Source organism: Megascapheus bottae, chromosome 9 (genome assembly GCF_031878675.1).
Source record: "Megascapheus bottae isolate mThoBot1 chromosome 9, mThoBot2.hap1, whole genome shotgun sequence".
Lineage (NCBI taxonomy): Eukaryota > Metazoa > Chordata > Mammalia > Rodentia > Geomyidae > Megascapheus > Megascapheus bottae.
In genome coordinates this window covers 6,775,447-6,788,630 of record NC_143517.1, presented here as the reverse complement: position 1 = coordinate 6,788,630, position 13,184 = coordinate 6,775,447, and the positions used below count along the sequence as shown (strand labels likewise).

The 13,184-nt window shown below is 35.8% G+C and overlaps 1 protein-coding gene across 1 annotated transcript in view; it reads right to left on the bottom strand.

Moving 5' to 3' along the window:
* LOC150058740 (lipoxygenase homology domain-containing protein 1-like) overlaps window positions 1–13,184 on the bottom strand; it is a 106,823-nt gene that overhangs the window by 30,275 nt on the left and 63,364 nt on the right. The window contains exons 15-16 of the mRNA XM_090339668.1: window positions 8,910–9,041; window positions 589–788 (exon numbers count right to left, since the gene is read on the bottom strand). Of these exons, the coding sequence (XP_090195794.1) occupies window positions 589–788; window positions 8,910–9,041 (332 nt within the window). The remainder of the gene's footprint in view (window positions 1–588; window positions 789–8,909; window positions 9,042–13,184) is intronic.

Genomic DNA, 13,184 nt, shown 5'->3' with positions numbered 1-13,184 from the left:
TTTCAAGCCATCTAAGGATGCAAAAGAGATCTTCTCCAGGGAGAGTGACTGCTGATTAACAGCAGAACAGAGGGCCACATAGCTTTTACCCTGTAGGAGGTTGCAAATTAGTGAAGTGGAATGTAATTGTCCTAATTGAAATTTGGCTAAAGCTCTGAGAAACTAGACAGGGAGCCAACTGTATTCAAAACAAAGCATCCCAGTAGTATCTGACACTAAGAAATAAAACAGAAAATTTAGAACAGACCTCAGCTAAGAATATAGGCATGTATATGTCAAAGAGGGGCTTCCACTGGCAGAATAAGTTATTGAAAGCTTATAATCTGGTTATATTTGAGTTGAAGGTGATGATCTATGAGGCCTTTCTCAAACCGATGGCCTGAAATGAGTTATGTTGAAAGAAAACAATTTTCGTTCATGAGTTTCTTTACTTATATAAGATATATGAGCAAAAAAGTATTTTCTTTTATTATTATATAGGCATTAAGTTAATTTATGAGGATTATAGCAAACTAGATATTTATTTGATACAAGAGCAACCTGCAGGCATACTGACTCCTACATTATATTACTGCCAATCTTGTTTACCTGAAACTCATCCTTGTGCCCTGGAAGGAAGAGCTGTTCTGGACTGTCTTTGCTGAGACTTATTGGTCCAGTGACTCCTTCATCTCCATATACCCAGAGTGTGACATTGGCTTGAGTCCCTGTGTTTCCCGTCAGCACTGACACCTTCCATTCATCTTCTGACAGGAGAGTCTCACTGGTTTGGGAATGTAGAATTTCTTCTGTGGGGATAAAGGTATTAGTGGCAGATCACATACAACATCAGGATGACAGAATCTTTTGTCACAAAGAATCTAAGGGTAACAAGGCTATGTGCAGTTAGGGATAAGGACATTGAACTGTAAAGACTCCAGGGAATTTTCTTTGTGCTTATATCCCTATAGAAAGGTTCTGGTCAACTGATATCTACTTAGGTAAACTGAATTAGAACAATAATAAATACAAAGTAAATGATTTTTCATTTGTCTTTGATGTTATATGCTACTCTATACAAATAGAGCTTGCAGTTCTATATGCAAAGATTTTTCATAAATTTGCTTGCCTGCTTGTCTTGTTCATATATAACCACTTACAAGGGAAAGTAACACAAAAGTGGAATTAAAGCAAGTTTTCTAATGAGATATAAAAATAGCAAATTGAAGACACTTTTTGAAATACTTCTGAAAAAGAAAAAAATAGGTTGAAGGGAGAGGACAACAAAATAGGTTTGGAACTAATGAGAGGATTTTTCACCTATCAAAAGGGTTCCTGCAGTAATCAAGGCAAGCGCCTGTGTTCTGGGGTGCCACATAGTACAACTATGTTACAAGAAGCCCCAGTGACCAGCAGTGCGAAAGCAATCATTCTTGTTTGTGAAGAGTGCTGGGAAGTTCCACAGTAAAGGCTCTATTCTCCATACCCTCCTGAGCCCAGAGTATCATCTGTATATCGGAGCTATAGCAGTGCTAGTAATAATTCCCAAGCAGATCATCACTGGTTGTCTCCAATTGTGCCAACAGCAGCACCTTCATTTTTATAGGACCTTACAGGTATCATTTCTACAGTAATAACCACAAGCCCAGTAAACAACCAGGAAATTCCTGATAAGTTAAAACAAACTAATTGTAAAATAAAACCTATACAAGAAATTTAAAAATCCAACAACTGCTTTGAAAATGTTGTTTTCTCTGTGAGTTAGGTAATCTCTGTGATAATGAAAACAGGTACTTTCTCTTCTATCGTGATAACAGCCACCATTCACTAAACTTCTATCATATACTGTCTCTGTATTGACTGTATTCTATGTATTTCTCATTTCATCCTCATTACAAGCCTGTGAAATGAGTCAAATTATGAGATCCATGTGAAGATGGAGAAATAAGGCAGAAAGGTTAAATCAGATTTCAAATTCCATAAGCAAACCACAGAATGTTTAACTCAAAAGCCCGTGCACTAAAACTAGCTTTTAAGTATTCTATAGCCACCTAAACACAATGCAATAGGTCACAGCAGGGAAAAGGGCTTGCTAGCATTTGAGTTATTCTGTGTTCAGCTCCTTCTAAGTTTTTTTTTGCCAGTCCTAGGGCTTGAACCCAGGGCCTAAGCACTGTCCTTGGACACTTTTTGCTCAAAGCTAATGCTTTACCACTTGAGCCACAGCACCTTTTCCAGCTTTTTCTGTGTATGTGGTAGCTGAAATCGAACCCAGGGCTTCATGCATGCTAGGTAAGCACTCTACCACTAAGCCACACTCCCAGCCCCTCTCTACTAAGTTTTTTAACATGCACTCTGTGTCACTCTTATTCATTCCTAGAAGGTACCTCTCCCTATTAAACAGGTAGACAAAACAGACTTTAAGATGAATGGAATGCCTAGAGTTGCACATGCAGAACCAAAGCTCTAAGGTTCACACACAGGGAAAGTAATGTGAATCCTAAGCCATTATGGGGATAAAAGCAAAGGCAAAAGACCTAGAAAACATAAATAAAATTGGTGTAACAAAATCTTAACCAGCTTCATTTTCAAAACTCAGATATTATATGTGAAATCCCAGTTACACAATAGTCCCTCTTTTCCAGTTAAACCCTGACTTTCCTCAGAACTGATAATACTATAGTACATCAAAAAATCAAGAGTGATTAGATATCCTAGTCAGCAAGGTACTCTTTAAAGTGGCGACTCATTTAGTTAATATCTTGTGAGTTTCTTAGTTATGTATGTGGGCCAGTAATCTTAGCTACTCAGGAAGCTGAGATCTCAGGATGTGAGATCCGAGGATCATGGCTAGAAGCCATCTTGAATTCTGGGATCATCTTTAAAGAGTTCTACAGGAGCTTCAATTCAACGTGTCAATATATGAGGACATTGTGTTTCAAACAATTTTACCCTTCCCTCATTCTTCACAAGCTCTCCCCTTCCCCAAAGTTACCCAGCTCCATTCTCACACAAGTGTATTGTGTATCATGACTGGAGATACACACTTCCTAGTGACATATTTCTATTTGAGACCTAAAAATGCATTCACAGTAAAAGAAAGTGTAGCAAAGATCAGCTGTAGCAGAGAGCAGGTAGTAACAACGGGCGGGAAAGGCTTCCTAAGAGTGACTTAAGTGCTAAAGTCACCAGATTTTGCAAGAAGCAGGAAGAGCAATGTAAAGAGAGGAAGTGCATGACCAGCATGTAGTGAACATGGCAGAAGAACTGCAGGTGCAGCTAAACAGAACACAAAATACAGGTGAAGGCGATGCAAGAGCTGTGAGAGCTGGAAAGGCCTTGACAAGTTGGAAGGAAGTTGGCGTTATTCTTGTGTAGGCAACGGGGAATGACTGTAAAAGATGTTGGCATTAATACTTAGGTATTAGGAAAATCCATCTACATTAGGATCCTAGAGCAGAAAGACACGGAAGTAGGAAAACCAGTGAGGAATGCATACCAATAAGCAAGCACACAAACCAACCTGGAATAAGATCAAGACTCCTTGGCTATTTGGTTTTAAGTATTCATACACAAGAATGTGTGTGTGTGTGTGTGTGTGTGTGTGTGTGTGTGTGTGTGCACACGCGCGCCATGATTGAGTAACTACATATATATTTATGGTCACATGTATATAATTTACTTTTTGTTTTATAAAAACCTGCTTATGAGTTGATGGTCTCTTCAGGGTACCTTCTTCCTGCACTAATATTTTTGTATCATTTGCACAAATAAAACATACAATGAGGATTCACTCAGGTTAGAAAAGCGGATGACTTAATAGAGTATAATTTATAATATAAAATGATGCATTAAAGTTGGTGCTTTTATCAATTAAATATGAATCTTATCGAATGCCATAATCTTCTGGACATGAACCAAACGCCATTAGTCTCAGACTATAAATTTCTCCATCTCAGAACCATAAAGGCTTTTGCTTTTGTTGACACAAAGTATAAAATATTCTAAACTGGGAAAATATTTTATGAAAATCCTAGGTTAGGCAACTGATACCTTTTGGATCTTCCTGAATAAAATCGCTAGTATTCAGATGATGCAAAACTTTCCTCTGTAGGGGTGATAGAATGTTTTAATTAAGCTGCAATCAAGTTGACTCAGAATAAAACAAAACAAAAATGCTTAGTCACTGCTGTGGCTGTTGATTTCTTGCAGCTTTGTATGCAGATATGAAACATGAAAATGAATAACAAATTTGATTTTTAACAATTTACAGGTAGATCAAAGTTGAGGTCAGCTTCAAGTATGAGTCACTATGAGACTATTAAACAATAAATTATGCAAAACTTCACATTTGATTCCAAAACAATATTCTGAAAGCTGATTTATGTTAAAATGTAAAGTGAGGGCCTCAAGTGTAGCCTAGTGGTAGAGTGCTTGCCTAGTATGCACAAAGCCCTGGTTTCTATTCCCCAGTACCATATACAAAAAAAAGCCAGAAGTGGTGATATGGCTCAAGTGGTAGAGCTTTCAGAAAGCCCAAGGACAGTTCTCAGACCCTGAGTTCAAGTCCCAGAATTGGCAAAAAAAAAAGAAAAAAAATTCAATTTGGGCTGGGAGTTTGGCCTAGTGGCAGAGTACTTGCCTAGCATGCAGGAAGACCCGGGTTCGATTCCTCGGTACCACAAACATAGAAAAAAGCCGAAAGTGGTGCTGAGGCTCAAGTGGTAGAGTTCTAGCCTTGAGAAAGTCCAAAGACAGTGCTCAGGCCTTGAGTTCAAGCCCAAGACTGAGAAAAAAAATGTAAGGTGAGAGTTGAAAACAAATGCCGTTTGTTGGTAGCTGATAGCTCAGATTAGAAAAATGGACCCATTTTAACCTTAATTTCAACAGAAGTAAGATCATCTGAAGTATAAGAAGAAATATTCTTCCTATTGTTACAATGTTACAAAGGAAATTGCCTATTTCTACAAAATTGACATATTCATGTCAGTGGTCTGTCATACATGTGTCATGTCTTCCAAACTGAACAACTGATTCTCAACCTAAGGTATAGCAGACATTTAAACAAAGAACAAAATGCACAAAGCTTGTAGGGATAGATAACAAATAAAAAAACAAGATCAAATAATCAAAGGTATCATGACATGCAGGATACTGTGAAGATAAAAACTAGTCAGTATCAAGGTAAAGGTCTTCATTGAAAACATTACTTATTTTGCCCTAAAAGTATACTGTATATAAAATATGCTAATAACTATAACATATACCAAAATAAAAATGTCTAGAGCGCACAGTATAGGGTCATGGTATATTAACTGATATACAATCATTCTAAGCTACTCGGGTTTTATGAGAAAATAGGTTCCTGTCTGAAGTTTAACACTTTCAAAAGAAATGTGCATAAAAGAAAAATGTCGAGTCACACATTCAGCTTGGTATCTTGCTGGTTAATTGGAGATGGAATCTCCCAGACCTTTCTGCCCAGACGGGATTCAAGCTTCAGTCCTCCAAGTCTCAGCCTCCCAGGTAGCTAAGATGACAGGCAGGAGCCATCAGTACCTGCCCTCTTAATGGGAACTTTTACTGCTTTTGTCTTATTAAAGATTACTTCAAATTCTCACTCTATGATAAATGGAAGGTTATATCACCTTCAACCTGAAATTTACTGCAGTGTATTCCAGGGAGCATGGTGTGGAATGGTGTGAACAATCATAACTAAGACAAGATGACATATATGTTAATGATGGTTGAAGCTGAGTAGGAGGTTCATGGGGTTTGTTATTCCATTCCCTCTACTTTTGTATACATGCGAAATTACAAAATATTCATTAAAATCCAAAACCATGCCCTATGGCCCACACCTGTCATCACAGCTACTCAGGAGGCCGAGCTCTGAGGAGCATGGTTTGAAGTCAGCCCAGGCAGCAAAGTCTGTCTCCAATTAACCAACCAAAAAGCCTCAAGTGGAATTATGGCTCAAGTGGTAGAATGTTAATCTTGAACACAAACACTCGGAACAGCACCAAGACACTGAGTTCAAGTTCCAGTTTGGTCACAAAATAAATTAATTAAATAAATAAATAAATAAAAGCTCCTTCAGATATTCTAGCAATGTTTATATCATATTTCATTTGGGATCTAAAGGAAAACTCTACAAACATAATAGTAACATGTTTACTACAGCAAAAGTACTACTTATTTTATATGTAGACCGCAAGTTCTAAATTCTCATCCTCTTTTAGCATAAATAAGAACTTATATCAGATCTTTCTTTTTGATAAATAAGCATTTTGAACAAAAAGGAGACAAGTTAATTTCGCCTTTAAATCCTCATCCTTAAAGCTATATACATCCTGCTCCATCCTCAAAGTGAACTGACAAACATAACTAACTTGCTTTTACATGTCTTTAAAAGTAAAAAATAGGTATTCTAAAATATTTTAACTAATATGTTTTCATATTGAATGGCTCATTTAACCCAAATATGTCCAGTATGGCAAATAACTTATATAAAAAAGGGGATATGTATTTCTTGAAAAACACAGTATTTTTTTACAGATGAGGGAAACTGAACTACTAAAAGTATTTTACAGGGGAAAGAAAAAGACAGTTTTCTACTCAGCAATGAATTACAAACTTTTAGGTAATACTCTTCAGATTGTAGAAATCTTTCCCCTTTTACAAACTTTTAGGTACTACTCAGACATGAAGACCTCTTTTTCCATCTAAGGTCACAGATGTCTATAAAACTATCATGAGCTTTTCCTAGAAGGCATTTATGGTAGAGGCGCTTCATTAATTGGAAATCTAGGATTTCATGGTCAAACCTAAAAGGTCTGTGTAATATCAATGGTCTGGACAGACCAGGAAAAAGTCAAGCTCAGACTTCCTTTCTCAGTCTTTGACTTACTCTCCATTCTACTAGACTGCCACGATCCACAATGAAGAACTTTACAGTGAATTAATTATTCCGTTTTTATTTTGTACCTGAGAAGCCCTGATGTTTGTTTCAGCTCCATTATCATTTTATAGTTTTATATTACTGTGAAGTTCAGTGTTATTGGGATGATTTGTGAAGACAAATCTATATTATAAAGCCTATTTTCTCTCATTTTTACAAATTACTTGATGCTATGGTTTTAATGAGAGTAGTGTCTGTCAAAGGTCCAGATCCATTCTTCAGAGCTTGGCACTTAGGGTAGTTCTATTAAAAAAAACCTTTGGTAATTATGGGCTTCCAGGATGTCCTCAGAATATCTCTCTCTCTCTCTCCCTCCTTCTCTCCCTTTCTCCCTCCCTCTCTCCCTCTCTCCCTCCTTCACTCTCTCTCTGTCTCTGTCTCTGTCTCTCTCTGTCTCTGTCTCTGTCTCTCTCTGTCTCTCCCCCCCCCTCTGAGCCCTCCTCAAATCTGACACATAATCACTTGTTTGCCCCACTATGCCTTTTCATACTCATCACGTCACTCCCTGAGGTGATGTTGCCAAGGACAGTCATGCCTACCGTATGCCACTTTGTAGACTTTGAACTTCCAAAACTATTCATTAATTAACTACCTCAAATATTTTGTTTAGTTAACTTAATACACTGTTCTACTTCAATTAAAAATTTGCACCTTTTGCTCCTTAGAATTTTAACAACAGTAACATTTTCAAAGTTTTTTCTCAAGCACAGACAAATTTTTATATGACATGTAGAACATTTCCTCATCTGTCACCCATGAAAATGCTCATTTCTAGTGACTTTAGCTGGCATGCTATTTTCAACGAAGTCAATTTTTACTTGAGGTAACCACCTATAATTTAGGTACCCTTGCTTCTTGATACAAAATTGAATTATTTGGTAAGAAATTTTTAAATATGTTTTTAAATTTTAATGTATAGAGGGGTTACATTTATATTCACCAGATAGACGGTGCATTATGGCGACAAATTTTTAACAAGCATATTCAGTGTGACCCTTTATACTGTCCACAGATGGCATGATATGGAAATATAGAACTTAAACTAGATTAGTACAGAAAAAAATGAACATGCTTATTTCCTACTGGTTGATCCAATGATACCATAGGCTTGTCAGTGAGACATCCTCTGTTTGTTACAGTTTCAAGATAGGACACTCAACTAGTTTTTCAAAAACCCATTTGTTCAAGATCACATTCTATTTTATATTTCCCAAGATGTTAAAAAAAATCTTTGATTAAAGACAGTAGTATATTTCCTTTGCTCCCAAGGATGACTGGATTTGACATACAGAATTTCTCAGTAAAAATACAATACAATTACAATTTAAAATGGTGAAACAAAATAGAAACTAAAAATCCAGTTTTAGCACCTACAGCACTTTATTTTTGCCTCAGTTTCTTTGTCAGAGTAATTGAGATGGTTTTTGTGCTTTTTCACATTTCTGTCAGAATTAGGGTTTTAGGCATAAAATGTAATCTAATCATGAAACGTTTTGGTGCAGTCTCATAAGCTGCTATTATTTACCACAATCTTTTGTTAAGTAATTGTTTTCTGATGATCATTAAATTTAAAACAAAGAAGCAAACACATTTAAAATAAACACATTTATTACAATATAAAACTAAAGTATTGGTGGTTCACACCTGTAATCCTAGCTACTTAGAAAGCTAAGATTTGATTCAAAACCAGCCAGGGCAGGAAAATCTATTAAACTCTTATCTACCAAAAAGCTGAAATGGAGCTATGACTCAAGAAGTAGAAGACCAGTAGCCTTGAGCAGAATGAGCTCAGGGTCAGCACTCAGGCAGAGTTCAAGCCCCAGGACCAGCACACATACACACTTTAGATGTAACTTCTTTGGTATAAGAGAAAATGCACTATAAGAATAATGTGCTCTTCTGGAGTAGCTATGAGGAAGAAGCAACACAGATCCTCCTAGCCAAAAAAAAAAAATTCTTGCTGACTTACTTGTAGCTGAAGTAGGTAAGGGCTCTCTGACCTCAGATGCTGACAGTATTTTCTTATGGTTCTCAGAGGTCTGGATCTGTTCTTCCCTTTGGATGGGTGTTGCAGACATTCCCATTGGGTTTTCTCTGCCAACTGAAATTAAGATTTTTTTAAAAACGCTATCCTTTCAAAAATCGCTTCTTTCTTCTCTGAGTATTCACCATATGTTCAGCAAGGGGAGTTTAGGTTTTCTCATTGTTTCCACTTCAATGCCTACTAGAATCTTTTTATTTTGCATTATATTGTTACCAAGAAATGACTTTTTATTCTTACCAGCAGGCTCTGCATGGATGGTATTCCTATAAAAGCTATTTGCTGCTTTGTAAATTCCAGCAACTGTTTAACATCACAATATGAACCAAATGACTTATTCAAGATGTATTTCTTATAGACCCTAAATGAGAACATTTTTGATAAACTAGTGCTTTGCTTTTTTCAAAAAGAGAAACAGACTAAAGTATTACTTAGGCAGAATGTATGGAATCTTACTAGAATATGAGGATCAAAATTATATACATAACTATAAGAAAAAATATTATCTACTTTTCTTCCTTTTATAGAGAAACAAGTTGTTTTAGATTGCTGTTCAAAAATAAATATCTGTAAATTAGTTGAATAATGATTTCATTATAGCTTATGCTCAATAGTGATATTTATGTTTAGGATTTCCAAGTTTAAGTTGCTTATGTTCATTCTTTAAGATCAGACATAAGATAGGCACTTACTTTTTAAATGATAGTAAATCATTCTGTGAATGTCAAGTTTATAGATCCCATCAGCAAAAAAAATACTCTATGGATTTCAGATCTATATGAGTAATAGTAGCTTCTTAATACCACAATTGCACTCAACAATTGGGATATGGAGTGAACAACTCAAGCACATGAATAATGAACAAATGAAACAAGTCTATTGTTTCTAAAGAACTGCTTGTGACCTCACCATGACTTTATATCCTTCCAGTACCATATACACAATTTCAGATGGAAATAAGCTTTTGAATGCCAAACCCTACAAAACATCAATTTTTCACATGATTTACTTTTAAATTACAACACTTAGGCTTTGAAGATGCGATAATTTTGAAAACTTTCAATATTAAAAGAAAGATCAAAAGTAATTAGTTGTATGTTGAAATCAAAAGTAATTAGTTGTATGTTCACTGGGAATAAATAAGTTTTGGGAGAGAGAAAATGTCTAAATATACCTAATGTAGCTATGTACAAATAATGTAAAAAAATAAGTACAGAAGAATATAAGCTAATCTTCCAGACATTGTCATAGCCTTAGGAATAATCATTAGACATGAATTTATTTTAATAATGATGGGGTTACAGACCAGAAGGCACACATCTAAACAATAATCTCTAATAATAATAACAACAACAACAATGATAATCATTGTGGAATTGATGTGGGTTAAAATAAATCCATGAATAAAGTATGAAAGGATCATAATGGAAAAGAATGTGTAGTTCAGAGATTAGAAATAAGCAAAGAAAAAAAGAGTCTTCTATTTGTGAGAAGAACAGGGTTTGACAGTCAGAAATAAAAATGAACACTTTCAACCTCTATCCTCTCAAGACTGGCCTCCCAAAATTATTCCCTAACCTCTGGGGAAAAAAAGAGGCTAACACTACTTTATACAACATAACAGTAAGAAATTAAGGACATAGAAAATGTCCCTTGGAAAGGTACAGTCTATCCACCTGTACAGAGAACTTCTGTGATCTGTGGATCACAGTTCGAAGCCAGCCCAGGCAGGAAAGTCTCTGTGAGACACTTATCTTCAATTAACCATGTAAAAACCAGAAGTAACACTGTGGGTCAAGTGGTACAGTGCCAGCTTTGAGTACAAAAAGGCTCAGGAACAGCACCCAGGCCCTGAGTTCAAGCCCCACGACTGACAAAAAAGCAACAACAAAACAAAACAAAAACTTTCTTTCATCAAATAAATTTATTAAATATACTAAATACTGGCTACTTAAAGCAAACATAAAACAACTGAAAATGATGTAATAACAGCAATTAACTTCTGTCAAATTCTTCAAAATAAGACTGTAGTATACATATCAGTATCTGGAACTGTATTACATGATAGTATTTATTTGGATTTTTAAAATTTGAATTCTCTTCTGTTTAGATTTTATTTGACTTAAGGAAAACTTAATTTTCCAAATATATCTTAACATAAACTTCTGTTTGAACCTGAGAGAAACATTATCCTAATAAAAATGTAGCCTCTAAGCCATATCTTCATCTTGTGAATTTCAAGATACTAGTAGCAGGCACCTTAAGATTTATATTCAGAGGACAGACTGGAGCTCCAATAACAGGAGGAAAACTTTTGTGCATTGTTAAGTCACCATATTACCTGAACACTTGAATGTGTTCATTATAACCTCAATGTTTTATAAAAGTGACAGTACAATGAAGTTAAGGAAAAATTACAAGTTAGATTGATCCAATACTCAAATTGAGGTTTTATATATGGAATTATAAGAATCAACTTATTGTATGATGCAATAAGAACAAACAAGAGTTTCAAATAATCAGCGAGGAATCTTCTCCATGGCCTCAGGATAATGACTGAGTATGAAAGCTGAAGAGATATGGTATCTTCATACTTTGTCTTGAATAAAGTATCACAGGACTGTGAATATACATTCATAAAAAAAACAAATGAAGAGGTTTCATTGCTCTAGCTAGCTAACATAGCTAAGTAATACTGGAATAGATGAGCTTTATTAGCAATTCTTTATACACAATAAATAAGCTGAAGCCTAACAAAACGATACATAAAGAAATTAAATCACAGAAAATTGAAATCACTGAAAGTGATTAAGAGTTGATAAGACAAAATTACCTCTTCTGTAATGTACTCTTCCTTTCTTTAATAATGACAGCAGCAAATAGTGTATAGCACTTACTATGTATCAGGCAGTAAGTTTCTAGTATATGTGAATTCCTGTCATTCTCCCACCACTACTGAGTGTATGCTATTGACAGCTTTGTCCTCATAGCCTATGAGCCTTTTTTTCCTGATCCTCAATCCAATTATGCATTCAACCTTACCACTGCAGGATGGATAGACTCAGTTCACTGGACTGTCCTCATCCTAAACAGGACAAAGAACTATGGGCGGGGTTAGGCCAAGCAGTGTACACAGACAATGACAGGTACTTCAAATAGGTTTGGGTAACTCACTTATTCCAGATGGGTGATTAGAGACGTACTATCTTCTCTGTGAGAAAGTCTCCAAATATAACCTCATTATATCTTCCCTACACAAGTTTCCTTTTTGCTCAGAATACCTTCCAATTTTGCTTTTTAAAAAAATGTGAGGAAAGATTTATACTGTGCAATGTACAAACAAGCTATAGATTTGTGTCTCTGGAGAAACAAAATTCAAAACTAACAATAATTTCAAGAGGATTCTTTGTTGTGTATATGTCAGTACTGGGGCTTGAATTTAGGACCTGTAGCTTTATCTGCTCAAGGCTGGTGCTTGAGATTCTCATCTCCAATCTGGCCTTTTGCTAATTAATTGGAACTAATAGTCTCATACATTTTTCTTCCTAGGTTGTCTTTGAACTTCAATTCTTAGATCTCAGACCTCAGACTCCTATGTAGCTAAGATTACAGATGTGAACTGCTTTCAAACTTTTTCTTTTTTTAATAGAGAAGATTCAATATAGTAGGTACAGATAGAAATGATTCTAAAAGTATAACATGATTTGGGGAATTACTATAAAAGTTAGAAAAATGTTGCATCATTCTCAAAAAAACCCACAAAAAAACACTATATTGTGGTAGAAGGAGGGAGATCGAACCCAATGTCATGCATATGCTAGTCAAGTGCCACATCCTGCCTCTGTAAGGAACTTTTTTTTGCCAGTTGTGGGGCTTGAACTCAGGACCTAGATACTGTCCTTGGACAGGTTTTGTTCAATGCTAGTGCTCTGCCACTTGAGCCACAATGTCACATCATGCTTTTCATATATATATGGTGCTGAGGAATTGAACACCAGGCTTTGTGCATGCGATGTGAGCACTCTATCACAAGGCTACACTCCCAGCCCACATTATATACTTTCTAATATATCTTTGTCTTCCCAAGGCCTGAGCACTATCTCTGAGCTCCTTTTTTTGGCTAGTCTTGGGCTTGGGCTCAGGGCCTCAGCACTTTCCTTGGGTTTTTGAGCCACAGCATGACTTCTGGCTTTTTTCTAGTAT